This window comes from Talpa europaea (assembly GCF_964194135.1).
Source record: "Talpa europaea genome assembly, chromosome: X".
In the NCBI taxonomy this organism is placed as follows: domain Eukaryota; kingdom Metazoa; phylum Chordata; class Mammalia; order Eulipotyphla; family Talpidae; genus Talpa; species Talpa europaea.
The window spans coordinates 67,996,329-68,022,406 of NC_140081.1; the positions used below are offsets into that span (position 1 = coordinate 67,996,329).

Consider the following 26,078-nt stretch of genomic DNA (forward strand, 5'->3'; position numbering starts at 1 on the left):
CTCAAGCTACCAATATTATGCCACTGAACATGGAGTTGGAAAAAGTTGCTTTTGTGAACTAGCATCAACACACCACTGACAAAAATCCTTGCTTGCTCGTCGTTCAGGTGCTCAATAATTAGTTGTTGATCTATTGACTGAATAGGGAAAAAGAACAAGAGTTGATGGATAAGCAAACACTGATCAACAAAATCTGATCTGAGGAAATACCATTTATAATTCTGAAATCAAAATAATTTGGGAAGCTGGAACCAGAGACCCTCTGCCTGCCAGTACTCACAAAACACCAAGAGAATAGTCAGCTGAAGTCAGAATGTGACTTAAATTCTAGATCATGAACAATCAATACGGTCCTCTTGGCCCCAAAGGAGAAAAAGCAGAAAGCTGTGAGTCAGGAACTCTGTTAGTCATTTTATACACATTACTTTGTTTAATCTTTACAACAATTCTAGAAGATGTACATCATAACCCATTTTACAGATGGGAAAACTGAGAAACAAAAATGTCTAAGTAAGTTGCCCAAAAACAAGGACACACAGCTAATAAGAGTGAAAACTGGGATTTGAATCCAAGTTGTCTAACAACTTATGTGCTTTTTTCTGCTATACTATCTTCAAAAACTCCCTTCAGCAAGATAATTTAGAAAAAGTTTTTTTTTTCACAAATGTAAAGATAATTATCTCACCCTTCTAGCATTGTTTAGTTATGAAGGTATAGTCTAGGCACCTGCAAAGTGGGGGTGGAAATGTATCCAAACAAGCTTTTTCATAGGCTCAGGATTCTTTGTTTTAGCTCTTTCTATTTCCTTGTCTAAAGCAGAGTACAGGCTGCCTAGCAACCAAGCTAATGGCATCTTTTTTGGGGGCCATAATTACCTTATGTTTTCCACAAGCTCAAAGGGATTGGATCAGATATTAAGAGTAGAAGCTCTGAGTTTTTTGTATCAAAATATCTGCTCATATAGATATGTACAGTACACACATACACATGCACACACCTTCCTCCTTCCCTCTGTTCTGTGATTAAAGTAAAAAGATGATTTAGCCTGTATTTATGTGATAGCCATCACTGGCTAAAAATTAACGAAAATTCACCATCTGGTTGTTTGCCTATAAATACACCAAAGAACTGCTTTGACCAACCATCCTTAGCAATTTTAAGGATTCTTGAGCAAACTGACAATTTTTTTTTCAGTGCGTGTCTTCTAAATTTTTATTTACTATTAACATATCAGTGGTAATAAAGTTCAAACCCAGCAATGTTAGTATCTCTGCTAATCACTTTTTTATTAGAATAAGAATTTTCCTTTCAATACTTAAGACAAAAAGAGGTAAGCAAATTTAAGTTTCATTTTCAATCATTTATTCAGAGAGAGAAGAATCCCACAGGAAAAAGAAATAAAGGATGAATAAAAAGGAGGATATGATGGAGAATGTGAATATTAGATATAACCAGCCTTCTTCCACACTGACATTATCCCAATTTTGTTCACACTTTTCCAGCAGTCATAGGGTCAGTGACAATGGCCTCATTCCTCTTTCTAAGTTATTGGTTTAGGTAGGATGGGGCTCAAGAAAGTGTGGGAAGAAGTCTCCATGAGGAATTTCTGGGAAAGATTTCCTCACTCTTAAGGAGATCAAGAAAGGGACATTCCCCCTTTTTGTCTCTAAACAGCACCACCTGTGTGTGACATCTGAAACTCTTGCAGCCATTTTGGGGCTATGAGAGTAACTGATTTATCTGAGCAATTTAGCATGCTAAAACTTGTAAAGTGGAAAGTTGAAAAGAACCAGTTCTGGATAAAAAGGATAACAAAATTGAACTGCTGAATTAAGTGACTCTGGAGCTTTCATGACTTCAAATTTTGAAAAAAAAAAATAGGTCATTTGGTGTTAAGATACTGGTTTCTGGCAGCCAGAAGCCTTATAACTAGTACAGTATGCTAACAAGTGCCAGAACTTTTAAATTAATTTACACATCATTCTAAATAATTCTGAAAATGACTGTCTTCTACATCTGGTCCCCAACTTTTAAACACCCACTGTGTATTTTTTTTCTAATTGGCATCTCTCATCTCCCCATCTTCCTCGCATAGTCCTTATCTTCTTTGGTTTTGTCTTTGTTCTCCATTCTTTTCTCTGCCCCCTCATTTCTCTTCCTCTAACCTCTAATTGGCTGTGATTTGAATCTGAAACATGTTTATCCCTTCATTCATCTATACATAGAGAGTTATTACTTCTTGTTTATTAGGAGGAGGGAGAAATTCTTCCCCATGCCACATGCTTTCTTTCTGACAGAGACAGCCCTACTAGCAAAAGCCTTTCTTCACTCCCTTACTCATTCCTTCCCACAACAGAGAAGTGATTTAACCTGACTGGTCACTTCAGAAGGAGAACTAAGCACGGGATGCCCAGGCCCTCCTAACTTCTTTCTCTTGGGAGCATCATATGCTGCTCCAAGCCCAATACTTCACAAAAGGCATGTACGTCCCCACAGGGCAGGACTGTGGTGGTCTAGCAATGCTGGTCACGAGATGGAGAAGTCTGATTAATCCTCAGACTCATTATTGGAAATGCCAGCATTCTCCAACACCAGCCTCAACAATAATGAAGGTAAGTTATATTTCCTTATTTGCCAGGTCATCTGTCTTCTAGCTGAATTGGTTCAGAACTTGGGTCAGAAACAACCTTTCATTAGACCCCCTTGAACATCACTAGTATTGATTAAAGTTTTGTTTCCCTGTTCGTAAATGCGTTTTATTTATTCTTCATGGTTGCATATTATCATTGTGGGTTCATTGAAGATGAGAAATAATTCTCTAACAGTGTGTCTTTGTTTTATGAATGGTTTCATCAAACCATGCTTTTAATTTGTGTGTGGATGTCTCTTATTGATTGGGTCTCCTGTGAAATGGAGGCTCTTGATAGGAAAAATATTTCTTCCTGATTTTTTAGGTTCTCTGCTCACGATAACTTGTGAATGTGCACTTACTTGATCTGACTCCAGCTTCTTGGGAATTTCACCTTTATCTGCTGCTTCTGTATAGGCTTGATAAAAGGTCTTTTCTTGGGACTCCACTGTAATGGTCAACACAGCATCATAGGCTTCCCGGAGTTTGAGGTTGTTCCTCAGGACCTGATAAGGGGTATGCTTATAAGGTAAACTGTAGAGCAGGGCATCATAGGGCACAAAGACATAGGTTCCATCAGTCATTTTCAGGTCATGAGCCCATTCCAAGAGATGCGTCTGAGTCTCTCCCCCAATCAAGGCCGAATGCATACACATGATGATTACTGAAACCAACAAAGCAGGGAAGTTGTGGAAGCAATATGTTAGTAAAACGACAGATTAGGGGAAAATAAATAAATATTATCGCCAATTCATAATTGATTTCTATCTTATGTCTCCAAGATGAATAAGATGTTGAAACTGTTCAGGGATTCTGAATTAGGCCTAGGTTAAAGGACAGACATATCTGCAGGCTACAGACCTAACAGGAACAAGAACAAACACAGCAAATGGGAAGTAGCTTAATGAGAAGGCTTTGGGTTTGGAACACTTAGGTTTATATCACCAGCTATTAGCTCTATACCCTTAGGTAAATTATTTAACCCCTCTTGGTCTCATTCACAAAATGGAGATAACAATATGTACTTCAGTGGTGATAGAAATGCTTCACGGAGCAATTCCTTCAATTGTTCAATAAGAACTCAATAAAAAGCAGCTATTATTACACCTAAGAATAAAAAGTCTAGAAAAGATGGGAGATAGTCCCATAGCCACTGTTGACTTTGATTGCCCACCTCCTACGAACGTACATTCCAATAGATTGACCTGATCGTTCTCACCCTTACCAAGGCCATTTCAGACAATGAATGACATTAATTCTCACTCACCTATAACTGTTACTAATATTATGGGTAATATGTTCAACATTTTAAAATATAACTTCCCTGTAACTGGGATTACTTTGTACTTAATTTAATTCTTCCTAGACTTATGAAATTATGTTGTTTGGCAAGGCTATGCTAGAATAGAGTGGATTAGAGGAGGACACGGTTGAAGAATGGCAGCTAGATCATGAGACTGAAAGTCTTATATCCAATTTCGCCCTTGGAATGCTAAATGAGTTTAGTTTAAGCCCACTTGTGCTTCAGTGCCCACATCTTTAAAATGTAGATTCCAATGCATTTCACAGGTACATTGAGTAGGTTAATTAGATAATGCCTGGCAAGTATTCTGAGATCCTTGAAGAAAGGCAATTTTCCTATTGCCATTGGTAAATATTAATTATATATGCTTATACAGAACTTTTAATCTCAGTAACTGAATATGCTTAACTAGGTTCAATGGCTGGTCTTTGCCATTTATATATTGCTTCATCTATTTTCAAAACTCTTCTTTACACTTCTTAAATACCCCCAGAAAGTGTCCCTCTGTGAGCTAGAGCTGGTACTCTTCATTTTTTTAAGGTGTAACTAATAAGTTATGAAGTTGATTTAAGCACAACATAACACACACATGCATGTACACACAGCATAACATTCAAATGACTCTTTCAATACAATTGCCCTAACATGGTCTATGTGTATTCTGATGCTCAAACCTTCCTTCAAAGGAGCTACTTCATGAACTACACAAGGAAATCAACCTCCCTTGTTCATAATCACACATCGTATGATGGGAAAATGTTAGAGGGGTTTGACAAGGCAAGGGGTGGCTTTAGAAAAAGGAAGAAGAACCAAGGCCTTTAGCTCCCTACATTTGGCTACACTATTAATCATGGATCGGTTTGTCGAATTACTCCAGTAATAGATCCACTGAGTTAACTCAGGTGCCTCAGTTAGTTGACCACTTCATCCAAAGGTATCCTTGGCAAGTAGGTCAGCCCTGGCATCTTTCTTCTATAAAAACAGAAATTAGGGGCCTTCCTGGTGGCACAAGGGGTTAAGACGCAACCTATGAAGCTATTCACAGCTACTAAAGCATGAGTTCGATCCCCGGCCAGGAGGTGACCCACATGGCACAGCAGACCTCTCCTGTCTAGACTGCTGCTCCCCTCAGCAGTGCATTTCAGTAGATCCACCTGTTCTGCTCCCCACTCTGTCTCTGATGATTCCTCTCAACCCCCAAACACACACACCTCTGGCCTATGCCCCAGTTCTTGCATGCATAAATAAATAAATCTTAAAAAAAAAACACAGAAATTAGATGATTTGACTAAGGTCATCCAATAGAGCTACAATTCTGTTTCATTTACTGAAAGCAATATTAAAATCACTTCACTGGCTGATAATGTTAAATAGAACCCTTTGTGTTGGTTTGACATAAAAGCAAATACTTTAACAGATACTATGTGTAGTGGGTGCTATGGTATGCCACCCAGATGAACTCTTCAGGACTGAGGCACTCATTCCCCTAGCTGCCAGAGGGGTTAGATGACCACTGATACCTCTCTGGGAATTTCCCTAAGCTGACGACAGCCACCTCTCCCAAGGTTATGTGCTGGTTCACAACGAGCATAAGGTTAAATTTTCAGATATTTTGTGAGCCAGTTAATGTCATTTTGGTAGCTTGGAATTGTGCATATGTGAGAGATTACACAATGGAAATCAGCAAACACAACAAATCAGGGCTTATTTTTCTCCAGATCCTGCATCCCTTTCTCTCAGTCAGCCTGTATGCAAGGACTGGTCAACATGGAGACAGACAGTTCATGATTCCTTCAGTTCTGGGCAACTGAAGAACTGTCCAACTCCACAGCTCATTGGGACTGGCTTAAGCTCTGTTGTGACTGTATGATAGTTCAACTCTTTTGCTTTGCCCAATCCCACTGCTTTCTCTTCCTCATAGGAAAGTATCCTTCAATAATCTTCCTGCAAGTCTCCATCTAGCAAACTTTTTTCCAGGGCATCAAGTTGTAACTCTGGTTTAGAGAACAAGCATACCCTGAACTGCCTTCTATCACAGCACTTACAAGATTCTTTTCCCCCTTATTTATCAGCCTTGCAATGAAGCTGTGAGGTCAAGGGCTATATTTTATCACCATATCTTGGTATAGAAGTATGCACTCAACAAATGTGGCTTAAAGAAATTTCAAAAATTTCAGAGAGGTTTTGCACTTGGGTATTTTGTGAGATCCTTGAGTTGTGAGATGTGGGCATATTTGGATTGTTAATATGCAGTAACAATTTGAAGTGATAATTGCTGGGCAGGTAGAGCGTACCTGTCTGTCTGTAATACTTAGTGTTATTAGGGCCTCCCTGGTGGTGCAGGCGGTTGAGTGCCTCACTGTGAAGCTTTCCACAGCCTCTGCAGCGTGGGTTCAATCCCATCCTGGCTGGCAAGAATCCCACATGGCGCAGCAGACCTCTCCTGTTTTGCCTGCTGCTCTCCTCAGCAGTGTATTTCATCAGTCTGCCTATTCTGTTCCCTGCTCTGTCTCCAGTGAATCCTCTCACCCTCCCGCGCATCTGGTATAAATAAATAATCTTTTAAAAAATACTTAGTGTTATTAACTCTGCTAAAGATCTTTCCTACCCTCAACCTGAATCTGTCCTCTTAATTTTCCTTTCATTGGTCCACAGTGAGAACACTTCAAGCAAAAAGAGTCAGAATTTTTATAACTGGAAAGACCCTTTGATAACATCCAGCCCCTCTCGTTCTCCCATCACTTTTAGGTAAGGAAATGGAAGTCTCTAGAGGAAATGATCACAGGCTCATTTATTTTTTGCATGCCAAGACCTTCCCATTGAATGCAATTAAAGTAGAAAGCATAAATACTGAATGCAAACAACAGCATCTTAATTTAATAGATGGAGTGCTTTGTGAACAGGGATTCGTGAATGCATCTGTTCTACATGATGATTTTACTAAATAGCTTTATTATCTTCAAAATTACATTCATTAAAATGGGATTTTACCCGTAAGTTGTTGTCAGGAAAGGATTAGTGGACAGAAACCTTAAATCCTAAACAAGACCTGGGTCAACAGGTGATCACTGAATAATACTAATTTGTAAGTTTCCATCCTGATTGTTACCAGTGATGCCACTTTAGAGCCAAAATAAGGACCCAGAGATACTGCCTCCTGAGATCCCATGTCACTGGAATATGATATTGGCAATTTCTCTGAACTATCTGGGCTATGTTTTCATACTGTGCTACCCACTATGGCACTTAGAGGCTAAGATCCTCTCTGTCATCCTCTATATGCTAACAGCAGGGAATGTCCTGAAACTTTAAGTCAATTCCCAAGTCACTCAACTCCTACTTCTCTTCCTATATTGAAATACTCTGTCTAATATTTCCTTGAGATTGAGGAACTATATGTCTCAGAAAGCAAAGTACACTATTTCTCACAGGTCACTCACTGGCTATGAAGTTCTTAGGGGAAGAAACTGGGCCCAGGCTCATACCTACTGAGTGGGAGTGGCCCTACTAACTAGTACCCAAGAATCCCCTAGGAGTCAAATTCCTTTGGCAGCCTACAATATTGTTCCCAATCCACAGGACGCCCCATTCTATTGTTATTGCTCTTCACTTTAACCCTTTTGCGATATTTCCTACCACTGACATTCATTTTAACCTATTTTGTTTTAACACATATGAGAGAAAGTGGAGCGCAGACAGGACAGAGGAGAAGGGGGGCATGCAACATGTTTAGTCCATCTCACAGATTCAAAGTAGATTAAAACCCTTGTCCTCTCAGTTTTTCCCCACCCATTCTGTAAAATGGATATATTAGAACAGGGCGGGAGGCTCTGGAATCTACATACTTCCCAGCCCACTTCCCTGTGTGATTCAGCACAGTAACCCTGAAAACAACTTTTAAGATGTGTGTCCATTTCTTTTGCTTGAGGGCACCCCACATGTTTTCACCTTAAGGCTTGAGACCACCACTACTCCCACTATGGAATTCAACTCATCTCATCGATCCAAGCAGCTCAGCATATGTTGCCAGAAACATATTCCTTTCAATGGCCATGCCATCTGCATCTTCTGGTGTTTTTCAGACCCAATAAACTGCATTGCAAGTGTATTTATTACCTTCACACTGCTGCTCCACTAGAGATAAGTTTTTAATGTTTCTTCCCTCCTTGCAACATGTTTTCTTCAACTTTTCCTAAATTGCTATATGTAGATAAGTCCTCTTAAATGCAGAAAGTAGATGTTTAGCGATTTCCTCTTGTGCTGGGTCTTGAATAATTTTATCATTACTCATTGTGAACCCATTCATGAGAGAAGTCATCCTTTCTTTACGTAGATTTACTTACATTTATGTATACCAAGTCCTATACCAAATTCCTTGTAGTATAGTTGTATCATTTACACTGTTGTCATTACTGTAGGAAAACAGGGAGATGCTTAGTACTTTGAGGCACTTAAAAGAATTCCATAGCTACATCCAAAAGTTAAAAATGAAAAGTTGGAGGGCTGGATTATATACCATACACAACACAAGATTGCAAGTGAGCATGTCCTAGGGATAAACATCAAGTCGAGAGGAGATAGCAGAGCATAGGTTTCATTACACCAGTGGTTCTCAAAGTGCATCCTCTGCTCAGGCAGTGTCACCACCTCTGTGAACTCAATAGAAATGTGAGTTTTGAGGTCTTACCAGATCCCTCCTGAATCAGATCTGGAGGTGGGACCCAGCAATCTGAGTTTTATTGAGTTCTTTAAGGGATTCTAATGAAAAGGTGCTTTGAAAAGGTGCTTAGATTAGAAAAGGTGCTTCCTTAGACCAACCTGAACACATATCTTAGCTTTCCCAATGCTATGTGGCCTAGGGCAATTTAGTAAACCTCTCTTTGCCTCTGAAGTCTCATCCATAAACTGTATGAACACCACAGGGGTAGAGTGTGCAACTGTGTAAAGTGCATTAAACAATAATAGGCCTAAACTTACAGGGATGTTGCAAGAATTGAATGAGATGGTCCATACAAAGCCCTCGCCAAATGAATAGCAAATAATAAATTCTCAGTAAAAATTAGCTATTATCATTGTTGCTATTTTTACTATTATTATTTTATGCACAAGAATCTTCAGTAGATGGGAAGAGGCTAGCGAGGTCCCTGGCAATTAGATACCAAGAAAGTACCTAATTTTGGAAGAACAAGAGAAGTCTATTCTGACTGTGTCCTATTGACTGAATATCACATTGTAACAATGCATTCCCTATTTGGGAGGATTTAAAGGAATCCCTAAATGGTTCAACAACCTAGTTAAACCCAAATTGAAAGCATTTCACTATCAGTCAAGCATTGATAGGCAAAAAGGTGAGAAGAGAGGAGGACTTGAAATAGCCATTTGAAAAGTTCTCTAAAGAGCTTTTCAGGGGGCCTCCTGCTAGTCTTTGTAGGAATTAGCAAAAGAGCCTCTTCTGGGTAATTGCAATCCCACAGGTGCTCTGCCTGGCCGAAAGGATGCTCTTTTGTGCCATTGGATCAAACCTTCCATCTGGGCTCAGGGTTTAAGGAGTAGAGCGTGAGCTGGATTTTGGCCCTCAAACCCATTCAGCTAGATTCCCTTATGCAGGGGCACAATGTAGATAACCACACACAGCAGCCCTGACTAATAGGGAAGCCTTTGTCTTTGAATAATATCTCTCCTACTCAGTTTTGTCAGAAAGATAATTGGCTATTGTCCTGAAGCTTAAAGGAAATGAGTTGAGAATCAGGGGGAGGCTGAATTCCCCCCTTCTCGGGGGGATTTATCCCATATTCCTTGGTGTTAATTTATCCCATATTCCTTGGTGTTAATAATGACTACACCTACACTTGTTATGTGAGGCTCACCTGTGTTGTAAAACTTGAAAGGAAATACCTATCTCCTGCATGATTCTGAGGATTAAATTAGATTATCAGTATGCAAATACCTTGTAATCTGTAGAGAGCTGTTCAAATGTAAAGTGCTATTGTGGTTGCTTTCATTGTTTCTATGGCCACATCTAATCACACCCCTGCTGTTTTCTCTCCTAAGAGAGCACAACTATTATTAGTTATTATAGTCTTTACTGTTGAATTTTATCAATTTCTTCGTATTGTATAAGCACAATGTAGAACTGTTTCTAAGAAAGACACTTCTCGCTACAGGAAGGTGCCAGTGATATTACCACAACAGAAACATAAATTGCTAAGAAAGCAAAGCGCCATACCAGTCAGTGTAGGCAAGACACCTCTCCTTTCCCTTCTCACCACGATCCCTCACCAGCACCATCAGGCAGAGCTGTGATCACTGTAATTGTGAGCAGATCAGACAAAACCAATCTTCCAACTATTTCTACTAGCTCCACATATTGTTAGGTCTCTCCAAAGGAAGGGCTCCCTTTCCACCAAAAGGCCCTTCTCTGAAAGTGTTCTTGGGAAACCACAGTGTTGAGAAGTAGCCTCATACTACACAGACTAGGAAAGAGGCCAGGCCCTGCCTGCCTCAGTCCTCAGTGGAGGTCACACAGAGATGAATGCCTTTTTCAGTCAAGAGCGCTAACAGCTAGGAACGCTTTGGCAGTCTTGGGTCCTACCAGTTGAGAAGGGCTAGAAAATAAGCTAAAATTTGATCTGGTATGTGCTGTGTGTGGTGTGTTATAACCTTCCTCACTGCTGTGTTGGCTCAATCCACATTCTGGCTTCTGGTTCTTTCTCACCAGATTTCCCATATTCTAAGAGCATCAGAGAAGTGCCCTGAATCCCCAGGCCACTTGATCAAAGTCCTGGTGATCCATACATATACCTACACCGGATACTCCTTCTCATGCTCCCACTGGCTGGGTACTGCTCTTGACAGCTTGTCTCGAGTGCGTGACAAGTTCATCTCTCTTTAAGACTCACTCCCTGTCCACAACTCCTACTGTCACAAGCCACCTATCACCAGGTGCCCTCAGATACCCACAACTGGCTATACCAAATGTGAGCGCCACACACTCTTGAATTCTGCACACTGAGCTGCCAGATGTCATACACAGGCCACAGTCCCACCCATGGCTCAGTTTCCCTGCCCCCTACCTCCGCTCCCATTCTGGCTTAGGTCGCTGAGGCCCCAGCATGCCTCATCTGAGTCGGCCTGTGTTTTGTCAGAAACCAGAGGCAAAGGAGTGGAATGCAGAGTTTTGTCTTCACTCTCTTTTATCTCCCTTTTTGAGTCCTTGCTTCACTTCCTGTTGCTATCCTCCCTCCCCAGAGTCTTTGCTCCATAACCACACAGCTTCCTCTCGAGGCTTTTTCGCCTCAGTTTAAAATTTCCGTTATTTAATGGGCTGATCCACACTGTTATAAAAAAAAAAAACTATCTGATGAACCAAAATCTTATTAATACAAAAATGGCAATTTAAAAGAACATTTATTTGCACTTTCATTTACTTAAAAACAATGGTTCTCAACCCTAGCTGTATTTTATAAGCACTTGGGAAGTTATTTTAAGTACCTATACCTGTGCCCCACTGCAGAACATCATATTCTCTGGACACAGCACAGCCATTTTGAAAAGATGTCCACGTAAGAACCGTCAACCTAAAGGAATGAATCTCTAACAGTGGGGTGATGTGGACATTTGCTCCCTCCCTGCCTCAAAAGAGTTGTGGGTGGTGAGGACTCAGTTCTAATTTTTCGCAGTCTGACAGCCCCAAAAGCTTCAGGGTTTAAATTTGTTTAACATTTCATGGTTGAGGCCAAATGTCATTTCAAAGAGTAGACTATTTAGAATGGGTGGAATATGGAACACCCGTGGAATGTAAACTGGCAAGAGACGCTGAGATTCATGAAGATTTGTAACATATTATAAAGTTATGATACGAAATACATTGGCCTGTGTTGGGCATGACTTGTCCCTGGAAATGGTTTGATATCTTTAAAAATAATTCTGTACTCTGCTGTGAAAGCACCAAGCTCTGTTATGAAGTAATCAGAGCCACACCAACTTCTGACCATTATAGGACCTTGTAGACTAGAGCTGGACACAGATAACTTAGTTCCTGAAACTAAAAAGTCTTGCCTTCATCCTCCCATAATGATCATAATTAAGGTCCAGTAACAGAGACCCTTGAAATTTAAAATGAGCTTCTGGTTAGAAGCCAGGCTGAAGCTGGACCATTCTCTACCTTTGTTATGTTAAGGAATGACTGGGACCAGGATTGATCCTAGAAGCAATCAGCTGAACAAGTAGTTTCTTTTCTTTTTTTTTTTCAAAGATTTATCTATTTATACAAGAACTGGGGTACAGTCAGAGGCGCAGGAGGGTGAGAGAATTCACCAGAGACAGAGTGGGGAGCAGAACAGGCAGACGGACCAAAGACACTGCTGAGGGGAGCAGCGGGAGAGGCAGGAGAGTTCTGCCGTGCCATGTGGGTTGCTCCCTGGCGGGCTGGGAATCGAACCCATGCTGCAGAGGCTGTAGACAGCTTCACAGGGCGGCGCTCAACCCGCTGCGCCACCAGGGAGGCCCTAGACAAGTAGTTCCTGAAACCTCTGTCCAAAGTGGTGGAGCAACTGCAATGGGGACATGTTCCCACAAGTCACTACCACTTTCCCAAAAGGGGGAAAGTGGAGATTTAAAAAACTGGAATAGAAAAATGTCACGCCCAAGTGTCGCAGGGGCCAGCAGTAAATGCATGGAAATAGATCTTCAAGAGGAACAAGAAGGGTCCCCCTTTTCCAAAATCCACCCAACTCCCTCTGGTGATGGTAGCTTCAGTGGGTCAGCCCTTTGCTCACTTTGGACACTTTGTCCATTGTCTCTACAAGAAGCATCTTTAAACATAAAGCAGCTCTTGAAAGGGGAAACATTAAAATTCAGGCAGCCTTCTTTTATATGCCTTCATTTAAGAGTGAGGACCACCCCCCTCCCCCGGTCGTCCCTGGTGGCGCAAGGGGTTAAGACATAAACTATGAAGCTATTTGAGCCACTGCAGCACGAGTTTCAACCCCAGCTAGGGAGCTACCCACATGGCGCAGCAGACCTCTCCTGACTCGTCCGTTGCGCCCCTCGGCAGTGTATTTCAGTCAGTCTGCCTGTTCTGCTCCCCACTCTGTCTCTGGTGAATCCTCTCACCCCCCACACCTCTGGCCTGTACCCCAGTTCTTGTATGCATAAATAAATAAATCTTAAAAAAAAAAGTAGGACCCCCACCCCCTCCATATCAACTAGATGTGTGCTGCAGAGAGAGAAGCCCTGACTTCTGGGGAGAGGGAGGAAGGAGATTGTATGTTGAGGGGTAAAGAGAAGACAGAAACTATGTAAGATGTGATGTCGTCAGGGGAAGTACCATGTTCCCTGCCCCCACTTAACCCAGATTTCCTAAGCAGGAGCTAGGAGCAGGTTCCCGCAGGCATGCCTGGTATAGAACTGAAGGCATGTGAGCCCAGGGTCTCTTCTTGCCCTAGTGGCATCCTGGTACTGCTTGGTAGCATGATGGATAGTATTTGACCACATGTTGGCCAGTTAATTTATATCTCTCTCCCTCTTCTTCCTCACCTAGCTACCTTCATAAACAAATCTTTTTATTTCCCTTTCATTTTTCTCTGCATGTCTGCTTTCGGGTTTGTCTCAAATTAAGCACACCAGTGAGAACTGACACCCAGGTCACCCCATTTCCCGCGAGGTTGCCCTGGAACAATGGCACAAGGGCACTGGGCCCCCAGGAGGAAAAGTACCCAGAAGTAGTCAAAGGTAGATCTCCATTCAGTGACAAGAGCAGACAAACATGAAGCTATAAGCATGCCCCTCTTATGGCTGGACTGAAATTACCAGGGTCCCAAGGGCACAGAGGATGTGTAGATACGGTTGTTCTTGATGCTTATTGTTCCCCAGCTAGGTGCCAGAGCAGGTGCTGAGAGCAGGCACTGGCACCCACAGGCATTTTAACCACAGGGCTCTTTGTACCTCTATTCAGCTTATAAAATAGACTCTTTGAACAGGACAGTCTTGAGGCCTGAGTGTGATTGAAAGAGGACAAACACATGAAGAACTGGGGAATAATGTTCTAGCCAAGGATGTGGGAGGAGGGAAGCTTTGGGAGATTGTAATTTCATTCACTGAAGCCACGTTTAAACTTCAGCCAGGAGAAAGCACTCACTGCGAATTCTGTCCGCCTCGCGTATTTGCTGGAGAGCTTTCCGAATGCTCTGGCTGTCTTGTCCTGTGGTCAGGACGACCCCTACAGGTAGGCCGTGGCTCCGAAGAGCACTTGCTACTCGATTGGCTGTGTGCACCCAAATGTCTTCATCTGAAGAAATGACTCCAGCGTGAGCCCACTGGAAATATTTCATGACAGTTACCAGCACCCTAATGGGAGAAGGGAGTATCCGAGAAAAGGTCGGGTAGCTATTTTTATTGTCTAATTCATAATTCACACAAGCCCAAGAGAAAATCCCTTTGTCCCAGCTGTTTCCCAGGAGTGAGGCTGCCTCGCAGTAGCCAGGGTTGGCAGGGCCAATAAATCCTGAGGCCATCTGGTGGTAGGAAGTGAAACTGGAGAGGGCTCTGGAAGTCTGGCAGTCTTCGTTGAGAATCACATATTCAAAAGAGTAGCCTGGGTCAAAGGATGGGTCCCTGTTGATACGCTCGGTGGCTAGTTGAGCAGCCACTTCAGGCAAGGCCTTTGAGAACAAGGGATCACAAGACCAAGGGCCCAACACCCCTATCTTGTAGGGGGATGCCCACACCTGCTGTGGGAGGGGCATGAAGGCCAGAAGGCACAAGCACCATGGTGGCTTGAAGGATGCAAGGCCATGGTGTCCTTGCTGTCTTCTGTGAGCCACAAGCCAGAGCATAAGGCAAGAGAAATGCCCAGATCCCGAGAACATATTTCTCCTGCTTCCAGACAGCTAATGAAGAGAGGCTGGAAGGTTAGTCTGCTGTTCCAAGATGTTCAGTGGTATTCCAAATGTCTGTCAATGAGAGGAAAAGACTTGTTATTCACATTATTCCTGAAGCTTCTGGAAATATCTACCTACCAAAGAGCACCTACCAATCTGAAAGTTTCTTAGCCCATCCCTGACCAAAATGCCTTTTCTCCCTGAACTTCCTCACCTCCGTAGGTGACACCTCCATCCCCAGTTCAGCCACTTGCTTCGGTCATAAACCTAGGAGTCAGCTGAGATGCTTCTTTCTTCTCTGTCACCACTCAATCCATCACCAACACCCACAGATTCCATTCAAGTAATAGCTGGCCACTTCAACATTGTGAGGATTATAAGGGTTAACATACAGCAAGTGCTTATAACAAGGTCTGGCATCTTGTTAGCATTATATCTATGAAGCTATATGCAGCCACTGCAGCACGAGTTCGATCCCCGGCCAGGGAGCTACCCATGTGGTACAGCAGACCTCTGCTGACTCTCCTGTTAATCCCCTCAGCAGTGTATTTCAGTAGATCTGCCTGTTCTGCTTCCCGCTCTGTCTCTGGTGATTCCTCTCACTGTCCCCCCCCCCCCCACCTCTGGCCTGTGCCTTAGATCTTGTATGCATAAATAAATCTTGAAAAAAAAAAAAAGAAAGGGCCATAACTGAAGGCAGGGAGATCGGTTTGGAGGCTATTGTAGAAATCCATGTGAGAAATAATGTTGAAAGAGTAAAGATGTAGAAGAATGGAGAAGAATTCCACCACAATTTAAACTTCAAAGAGATTATAAAAATAGAACCAACAACAACTTGGGATCTGACAAGTTGTAGAAGGTAAAGAGGACACCAAGATGGTTTTAAGCTTTTCAGACCTAGGCAAGTGATTGGAAAATGATGCAAGGCTCTGAGACAGGAAAAGGGTGGGAAGAGAATGTATTCTATTAGACATGTTGAACCGAGCGATACCTGTAGAACATACAAGTGGCAAGGTCCAGTAGACAACTTGGTATACAGGATCTCATAATAGAAAGGTGAACAAAAGACCTAAATTTTGGTGTGATTAGTTGATAAAGGGTAATTGGACACAAGGCAGTCTTCAAAAGAGTTATGGAATAAAGAAAGAAGACAGACTACAAAACCCTTAAAGGTCAGGCAGCCAGAAAAGAAGTCATAATGAAAACTTACATGGAAAGTCAAGAAAAACAGCAAAATCGAGGAGACAGTCGTATCTTACAATCTAAAGAAGATGAAACTCTGAGGATGAAAAATGTTTATCTGCAGATAACTCAAGAAAGCTAAAGATAGAAAGGCGTCTGTCCTTGGATACAGAGTGTAAGGCTGCAAGTTGGTGGACCAGAATGAGGCAAAAATGGATGGGAATTAATGAAGTGGAGTCAGTAAATGCTGAGAACTCTCTCAAGACGTCACATGCAAAGCCTTTCACAGGCTCTTCCCTTTCTCTACAGTCTCATCTCCTCCTCCCCTAATGCAATAGTGAATTCTTGCAGTTCTATAGGTGTATGGCACTTCATCTGTGAAGCATAGGATTTGGAAAATGTCATTCCTTCTGCCTGAATGCCCTCCTTCCTCTTTCCACACTCCATTTCTGGTTTTCCTGATGAACTTTACCTTCAAGACCCAATTGAAGTGGTCCGTATTCTGTGCAACTTCAATTAACACTCTCAGGTTGAGTTTGTTCTTTCTCCATCTACACCTTATATCCCTTAGGAAGGTGTCACTGACTAAAACACTGTACTTCCTTATCATCTATATGGTAACAAGGATACTGAAAGGTTTGCTATCTCTGTACTTACATGACCTTGTACTTTCAACCACAGCAAGTGGGGCCACACTTTATGGAGAACCGAGCTTGCTGCATTGGGAGTTCCTGGTGGTCTTTTTTATAGTCTAACATCCAGCCAAGTACCCAACATGCACTAGGCATCAGATAAATGTTTATGAAATGAATTAATAAAGCACTAAAGTTATCCAAGTTCAGAAAATAACCTCTCTACACAGATTTAAAAGAATTAATTGCTTAGAGGAGATGTTAATGAGAAAAATTCTTAGTAAAATTTTAATTCCAACCAAGGGTCAAAATAATGACTTGGCTCTCTTCAGGCCTAATAATCAGCACCCATGTGTACCAGTCAAACCCAACTTATTGTCGATTTCCAGCAAGATCCCTGCCTATGCCAATAACCCTGTCTGTTGGTTATTATTCTCACACCTAATTTTATGAAGAAGTCTGATCCCTCAAGAGACCAATCAAGGGCATATTTACTAAGTCTTAAAGCCTCTTATGGTGCAGGATACCACACAAGCATGCCCTGACATTTTTAAACAGGTGAAAGCTGGTTAAAATGATGGTCAAAAAGACTTGGAGAGGAAAAGTCTCACCAAACAGCATGAGCCAGAGACTTTTGATTGTATAGGACAAAGGAGGGGGAACTTCCAACTTTGGTGGTGGTAGAAAAGTGATTCTCACCTGATTTCTAAGTATAAGGACCTCAAATTTATTCCTAGAATTTCAAAAATAATCTAATCCATTCTCTCTCCTCCCAAAATAGATTTTGTGTCTGTGTTCTGACTATGTTGAAGGCACGAGAGTAAGAATCAAGATGGACGGGGTGTGAGATGTAGACTCAGCTTTTAAGGCCTGGCCACGTGTTTCTCTCCTCACCCTCCTGAAACCCCCATCTTTTCTCTGTCATCACATAACTTGGGAGCCAGGGTGCTTTAGGAACAGCTTCTTCTCTGAAGTAGTGTGAACGGGGCCCCTATATCTGAACTGTTTTGTGACAAATATATTAAGCTGTACAATATCTTTATCCTTATAGGACGTCACTCTTTTCCCCACCAGGGGTGGACATCAGTGAGGGCAACTGTATATGGGCACAAAGACACCAAGGCCTTTTCCATAACAACAGGGCAAGAAGACCAACCAACTGCTCTTCTCCCCGAAACACGCCTACTTTGATGGGTTCTCTCCCAGCAGTGGTACGTTCAAATCAGAAATTAGCACTTGGATAACAAAAATAATATTAAGTTCTTGCTATGCACTGACAGCAAAACTCTTTGGATATATTATTATTTATTTAAAGATTTATTTTTATTTATTTATTTATGCATAGAAGAACTGGGGTACAGGCCAGAGGTGTGGGAGGGAGTGAGAGGATTCACCAGAGACAGAGTGGGGAACAGAAGAGGTGGATCTACTGAAATACACCACTGAGGGGAGCAGCAGGCGAGACAGGAGAGGTCTGCTGCGCCAGGTGGGTTAACTTCTGGCTGGGATCGAACTTATGTTGCAGTGGCTGGCAATAGCTTGATAGCCCTGAGACTTTAACCCCTGTGCCACCAGGGAGGCCCTGAATATATTATTTTAAAAATTCAATTAAAAAAAAAACAACTCCTCACAGCACTTTGAGGTAGGTACTATTAATACCCTCATTTACAGATAATGCAACTGAGGCATAAAAGGGGTAAGTTACTTGCCTGAGGGCATACTGTGGTCAAATGGGGATCTACACCCCAGTTGACTGAGCTCTGTACTTGATCACCTGCCAATAGCCTCTTATCTATGATGTCACTGAGACCAACATTATTATACCTTCCATGCTAGCTGGATTGACTTCAAATGATTCATTTGTGGTTAAAAACAAAAAACAAAAACGTAGTCCCCTTTGAAAGAATAAATTAGGTAACGAGGATGAGGGCTGAAATGAACTGGGAGGAGCAAACCAATTCATTATCCAACCAGCAGAAATTCGCTACTAGTATTCAAGCCCAGCCCTGGGACATCCCACTTACCACTCACTTGGGGATCAGTAGTGCACAGCTGAGGGTGGGGGCCACCAATCACACAGTATTCCCTGTGAAGCTCATCTTAGCCTTGGGAAGTCGTGGGAGTACAGCCTTTGGCATGCTAGCCCTGGTACTCAGTTTCCTCATTTCCAAAATGGAAATAAATTTCACTTAATGCTTTGGAGATTAGGGATTTAATAAGACAAAATGCTGAGCACACAGTTGTCTTTCAATAAATACTAGTTCTTCTTTCTATTTGGAAAGAGTATTGCATTAGGAATCAGGAAGCTGAGTGCTGGAGCCAGTCCTGCCACTGACTCACCCATCATGTGACACTGAAGAAGGATTGAGCTCCTTCTTTAGGCCTCCGACACGCACCCCTCCCCACCCGCTCAGCTGTACTGGAGAACCTGCATGTCCCTTCCTTCTCTGACGAACATTTATTCTGGCATTCTGTACCTCTCCCAGGCAGCGACTTTCTACACCTCTGCACTATTCAACTGCTTTGTGAATTCATTCAACACGCTCTATGCTTTGCTGTTCTAACCAGCTTTTCCCTGGAGTTAGAGTCCCCTAAGTGGTTTGTATTTCCTTTAATCTGGAAGATTCAGTTCCTCATCATTTTTTCCTTTTTGCTGTAGAATCCTTTATCCAGTACCTACAATGGGAAGTGTCTGCACCCCAAACGCCGGAGTTATGCTACACTGAACATCTGAGTTCCTGAAATCATTCACTGTCTTATGGCTATTAAGTGTACATGCAGAGCCTGGCATATGCTAGGCCTGTAGCTACATAAAAATTGGGGGAATATAAGACCTGACCAAGAGATCTCACCAGAAAAAGTAACTATGCCCCTCAGGAGGGAGAGAGCCTTAATGCCCACCAAAGAGTCTCACGGGTAAGGTCAAATGTGCAATTTCCCTGGTAGATTTGCTCTCCCCAGTGCCCTGCACAGAGCCTACACAGAACAGCTACTCCACAAATATTTCTTGAATAAGTAGTGAAAAGGCAACATGGAGCACGTGTATGCTCTTACTATCTTCTTGAAAAGGTTCGATTTTAAGCCTTGGTCAGGAACTACCTTTGACGAAATTATCCAGTAGGTAAAATTTGTCTTCAAACTTCAAGTCTGGCTCACTCTGCCCTCTCCTTTTTTTTTTTTTTTTTTCTGTAAAGATTTATTTATTTATTTATTTATTTATACAAGCACCGGGTACAGTCAGAAGCGCGGGAGGGTGAGAGAATTCACCAGAGCCAGAGCAGGGAACAGAACAAGCAGACTGACGAAATACACTGCTGAGGGGAGCAGCGGGTGGCAGGAGAGGTCTGCGCACCATGTGGGACCCTCGCCCGGTGGCTGGGGATCGAACTGGTGCTGCAGAGGCTGCGGGCAGCTTCACAGCCCAGCACTCAACCACTGCGCCACCAGGGGAGGCCCTCTGCCCTCTCCTTTAATGGAGAGAAAAATAACCACTAGAGAAAGAGGCTCTTGAAATCATTTCCACTTTTATGTAAAAGAATAACATTTGACACTTTCCCCAGCCACTCCCCCCTCCTCCCTAGTCAGTTACAGAGGACAAATACTGCATGATTCCACTTATGTGAGATATCAAAAATATCAAAGTCACAAAAGCAGGCAGGAGAACAGTTGTTGCCGAGGGCTTTGAGGAGTTCTCATTCAATGGCTGTAGAGTTTCAATTAAGATCTTCCGTAGACTATAGTGCGTACAGTTAATGATACTAGTGTGCACTTAAACACGTGTGAAGAGGGTAGATCTCATGTTAAGTGTTCATGCTACAATAAAAAAATTTAAATAAAAATCTTGCTTTTTTACAGCATTTTCCCAGGTTTATACATTTATGACATGGTACTTCATCAAGCCCCACTCAGCAAGTACCTCTTACTATTTGTTCTCCTTTGTTGTTGCTCCTTGTTAAATAACCCCCAAGCTGAAGCTTTGTCCTTCCTTTCTTTCTAGGCTCTGTTCGTGCATTAGGTGGTATATCTAACTCTGCCAAAACTATCTGCAGAAGCAGAAAGTTCTATGTTGCTCTGGGATTTACTCTTGATCCCCAGTCCCAAGATTTTGCAGAAGGAAACATTCTGAAGAAGAGAAAGTAGGAAGACAGGGAAGAAAGGAACACAGAGAAGGAAGGGAGGGGAGAAGGGAAGAAAGGACACTGGAGGGAGAGAAAGGTCCTAAGTCTTTGCCTGTTGATTTTGGTTTTCATACAGAATTATAAAGCTCTTCTATAAAAGACACTGTCTTCAAAACAAGCTGGATGGAGGCTTTCCTGGGGTTAATGGAAAATGTGGACATAAAAAAAAGTCTGAAGGTATGAAATTTGGGGAATGGAATACTACTGACCCACAGCTCTTCTGGGGCCGTTGCCTTGGTAACTCAGGTTCAAACACCTGCATGGAATCGGGCTGCCATGGAAAGTAGCTAAAGCATAAGTACCCATCATTTCATTTCAGGTAGCTTTCATAATCTGCTGGGCAGCCTGATTTCACAAGGAAAATGACTGTTCTTTAAACATGTACAAAGAAAGACTATGACAAATAGCTCGGAGGAAAATGTTTCCTCATCCTAGCTTGTCAAGCCGAGGACTTCTATGGATGATTGATCTTTGTAGCTACAGCCTGAATCAAGTTAACAGCTCATGTAAGACAACATCAGGAAGAAATAAAAAAGAATCATGAGAGAAACTAAATGAAAGCTTAGATGAGAGCTGTTGAGCCCAATCTTGATTTAAAGTGTCTTGAACGATCTTTTTACCACTCTCTTTCCCTCTTCTTTCTCTCTTTCATTCTCTTTTGTTTCACTTTTTAAACTACATATTACAACAAAACTGAAGTATCTCAGTCACAAGCCTGAGTCCCCAGTGGGCTGTAATTTTTTTCCCCATTACAATCCTTCTAATAAACAAGAGCTGTCATATACTCACCCTGTAATTCACCGCTCCAATGTCTTCAATTTACCATCTGTACATGCAAATCTCTGGTTTGCTACCCAGGGTGTCCATTTCAGTGCATCCTCTAAGTGTTCATAATCCTGCCAAGGACTCCAGTCTCTTGATAAATTCCATCAATGGGGTAAATAATTGGGAGGGTTAGTAAACCTTTTTGTAAATCACTCTTCAGCATCCACAGACCAAGACCAGGATTTGGATTTAAAGAGACATTTCTAATCCGTTAAATTGATCCTACCTGTAGCAGTTAATGCTGACCTAAATGATTGACCCGGAGATTAACAAACAATTAAAGTCCTCTGGATAAATGCATCCTCCCGAATGACTGCCTTCTTCTACCTTTCAAAGTCAGGCTCATATACCCTCTGACTTTACCTCTGTGTTTTTCTTTTTTCCCTTCTGTCTAATAGCCACACATCGCTCTTTCTCCAGGACAGCTTTAAATGCCAGAACATTCATTAGCTGTAATCCTAGCCCAAATATGAATGATGATGCAGACTGGCTGCATACAAAATTCAAAGTAGGTTAAGTTTGTTTCTTTCTTCTATTCTCCTTAAGTGCCTCCACAGCCTTTCTTAACAGAAGAGACCCCACCATCACTAAGTTCCCTCCCATGCCCTCTGTATTTTACATCTATCCCTTACCCCTTATCAGCCCCCTCTGTCATGGGCACCATTCATTCGGGGGCCCTATTCTGGAATCCTAAAGTAAAGGCTGAAGTGCTGGCGGCCAAAAATGACTTCTGTGAAATGAAGGCCACTATATGGTAGACATTGCTAAACGATAGCTTTATTGAGACATAATTCATGTACCATAAAATGTGTTCTTTTACAGTATTCAATTTGGTAATTTTTACTATATTCACAATGTCATATGATGATTATCAGTATTCAATTCTGGAACATTTTTATTACACCTACAAAGAAATCCCATACCCATATAGCAGTCATTCCCATGCTCCCCCTCCTTCTGACCCCTGTCAACCAACTAATCTACTTTCTGGTTTTCTGAATTTCCCTATTCTGGCATTTCATATAAACAAGAACATACAGTATGTAGCAACCTGTGCCTGGCTTCTTTCACTTAACAGAATGTTGTCAAGATTCATGCTGTAGCATGTATGTAACATGTATCAGTACTTCATTGCTTCCAGTGGATGAATAAAACTGCATGTTATCAGATATATGTTCTGTTCATTTAGCAATGGTTTCCATTTTGAGCTATGATGAATAACGCTTCTAGGAGCATTGGGTAGAAGTCTTTGCGTAGACATGTTTTCAGTTCCCTTGGGCATATACCTAGCTGTGGAATTACTGAGACATATGATAACTCTGCTTAACTTTTTGAGGAACTGCCAAATTGTTTTCCAATGTGACTACACCATTTTTTTAATACATTCCCATCAACAATAGATGGGGGTTCTTGTTCCTTTATGTGCTTGCCAACAGTCATCATTATCTGTCTTTGCTTTGAGTATGGTAGGCATTTACACATGTACATGAACTCAGTTTATATTCACAACAAACATGAAGGTAGACATTATTCTCCCATTTTGTAAATTAGGAAACCAAAACTCAGATAAATTAGGAAATAATTATGTTTCTGAGTCTTAATGATATACAGGAATTTTTTGGAAACCCTATCTTCCTTAATCCACACAGAAGTCCCAAGAAATAGATACTCCTTGAACCCCAGAAGTACAGAGAGGTTAAGTAACTCACCAAAAGTCATATAGCCAGTAGAGTCAGAATTTAAACCAGATAGACTGATTCTACTAGGTGGCAGAGTTAGAATTCAAAATCAAGGGCATTTCCCAAAAAAAGATGACTGGATCAAGAAGATGTGGTATATATACATAATGGAATATTACTCAGCAACCAAAAAGGATAAACTCATGCCATTCACAGCAACATGGATGGAGCTGGAAGGGATTATGCTCAGTGAAATAAGCCAGAAAGAAAAAGAAAAATATCGGATGGTTTCACTTATAGGAGGAATGTAGAGGAAACAAATAAGGGATCAGGAAAAAAATAACTATAATAAAGTAAAAGTGAAAATCAACAGGCACTCACAGACCAGAGACATTCTGTAGGGGAGGGGGAGGGAGAAAGATCAGGACAGGGATGGCAAGAACACAAGGGACTACAGTGATGGTGCATGGGTGAATTGGTGATGGGAATTTCACGGGAAATCATACCTTGTACAAAAATGAAGGATGATGTAATAAATATATATATATCAAATAAATATATATCAAAATTTAAAGTATAACAATCATAACAGTAGAACAAATAAATTTTGATTAGAAAAAAAAAACGCAAAACCAAGGGCATTTGACTCCAATAAAGTCCATGTTCATCCTTGCTACATTCCACTAATATATCCCATGTGCCAATCCCCCAAGGTTGCTGGAAACAATCCTTAATTGCAGAATTTTGGGTGATCTAATTGAAATATTTGTGCAAGTGAGGGTCCTCTACCTACTAGTGCCTGGTGCTATGCATGACCCCTATCAGATATTCAATACCTCAATGATAGGTAGGAGTAGCTATAAATTAGCATGTCAATAAAACTTCTAAAGTGATATTTTTATTAAAAATTCCACAAGCCCCTACCTCTATGTTGATAATAATAGGCAAAAGTTATTGAGGATTCACTATGTACTAGACACTACATGATGAGCTTCACATATGTTGTTATTGAATCATCCCAACAGCCCTATAGGTTTGGTATTATTATCATACACATTTTACAGTTGAGGAAACTAAAGTAAAGAGAGGTCAAATAACTTGCCCAAGGGCACACAGCTATTCAATAGCATGTGTTGAATCCAGATTGTGAAATTAAGTGGTCTAACTATAGAGTCAAGGCAATTAACCAGGTTAATTGTAAGGTGGGTCCACTGAATTATCCAAAGGCTTAAAAATGCTTATTGGATCTCTCATGACTTCTGTGACAGGGTAATTATTGTCTGTTTTTGAACAAAAATTCAAAATCATTGGGGCTCCTAGTGAGTCTAAAAGTATACAAAATCTCCAAATCCGCCCCCAATACAATCTTAGGGGTCATTTCTGCAGTACTTTTACTATTTAAAAAAAAGATTTATTTATTTATGCATACAAGAACTAGGGTACAGGCCAGAGGTTTTGGGGGTAAGAGGATTCATCAGAGACAGAGTGGGGAGCAGAACAGGCAGATTGACTGAAATACAGTGCTGAGAGGAGCAGCGGGCGAGACAGGAGAGGTCTGCTGCACCATGTGGGTAGCTCCCTGGCTGGGGATCAAACTCGTATTGCAGTGGCCGCAGATAGCTTCATAGGTTGTGTCTTAACCCCTTGCACCGCCAGGGAGGCCCTGCAGTACTTTTAAAACCACTGCATCAGAAAGATCAGCTACTCTGTCTGATCAAATACTGTCCCTTGGGGGGTGTTAATGGCCTACAGCACTAGAATGTTCATGGGATTCTACTGGTTTCTTTAAAAACATATCAGTTCCCATTTTACATTTCCAGTATCAAAGCTGAACAATTTACAGAATTCATTTATCTCTGGATGATTTTAATTTCCTAAGAAGTCAGGGAATGAAAGGATCCAAAATTTCACATATTCGCCTCCATCCTACAAGACTATGAAGCTAGACACATGTCTCTCTTGTCCCCCTCTTAACCTCAGTTGCAAAGACAAAAACAGTCCCTGAATATGTAATACTTTTTTAACACTAATTATTCCAAGGAACCCATATTTATTTATATATATCATGGGAAAGTGGTAAAGGCTTTCTATGACAGCAGCCTGCGATCTATATGTATTCCTCTTGACACTGAGGCACCAGATGAATACCTCTGCCAGGCTGAGGCATGGATTAGAAAATTAGGTCCAGAATGGTACATTCCTAGCTAGTCATTTAGAACAAGAATTGGACAGGTAGTTCCTTGCAGTCATGTGAGAACCTGGGGGACATGGAGGTGTGTGAGAGCTGGAAAAAAAACTACAAGAAAGCACATTAGGGACCTCCCTGGTGGCGCAAAGGGTTAAGACGCAATCTATGAAGCTGTTGTCGTTTTTTGGAGTCTGTGGGTTTGGAGTGCGGGGTCCTTGGGTTCACTCTGGGAAAGGTTTCACCAGAGCTCCCATTCCAGCAACACGCGGTGAGATTCCCGGGGGAGTTTCTCCACGAGACAGAGACATTAGTTATATTTAAAGGGCAGGTTTATTAGGGAAAGGGACAGAAGAATAAAGGAAACTTGCATAGACACAAGCGGGCAGGAAGAGCTGAGAGAGGCCTGCATGGTTGCAGGCAGGCGGCCTGGAGAAGAGCGGCCTCCACTGAGGTGGGGTCAGTGAGGAGAAGACCCTGCAGGGTACAGATCATGGGCAGGGAGGGAGGCTGCTGCCCTCCAGAGGGAGAGAGTTTCTCTTCTGCATACAAAGAAGCTGTTTGAAGGCTATTTCGTTTATTTAT

General features: G+C 41.8%; 1 protein-coding gene across 1 annotated transcript in view; it reads right to left on the reverse strand.

Annotated features, from left to right (window-relative positions):
* GUCY2F (guanylate cyclase 2F, retinal) overlaps positions 1–14,800 on the reverse strand; it is a gene marked incomplete at both ends in the record, with an annotated part of 89,814 nt that extends 75,014 nt beyond the window's left edge. The window contains 2 exons of the mRNA XM_084258079.1: positions 2,992–3,293; positions 14,071–14,800. Coding sequence (XP_084114205.1) covers positions 2,992–3,293; positions 14,071–14,800 — 1,032 coding nt within the window. The remainder of the gene's footprint in view (positions 1–2,991; positions 3,294–14,070) is intronic.
* Between the last annotated feature and the right edge of the window lie 11,278 nt (positions 14,801–26,078).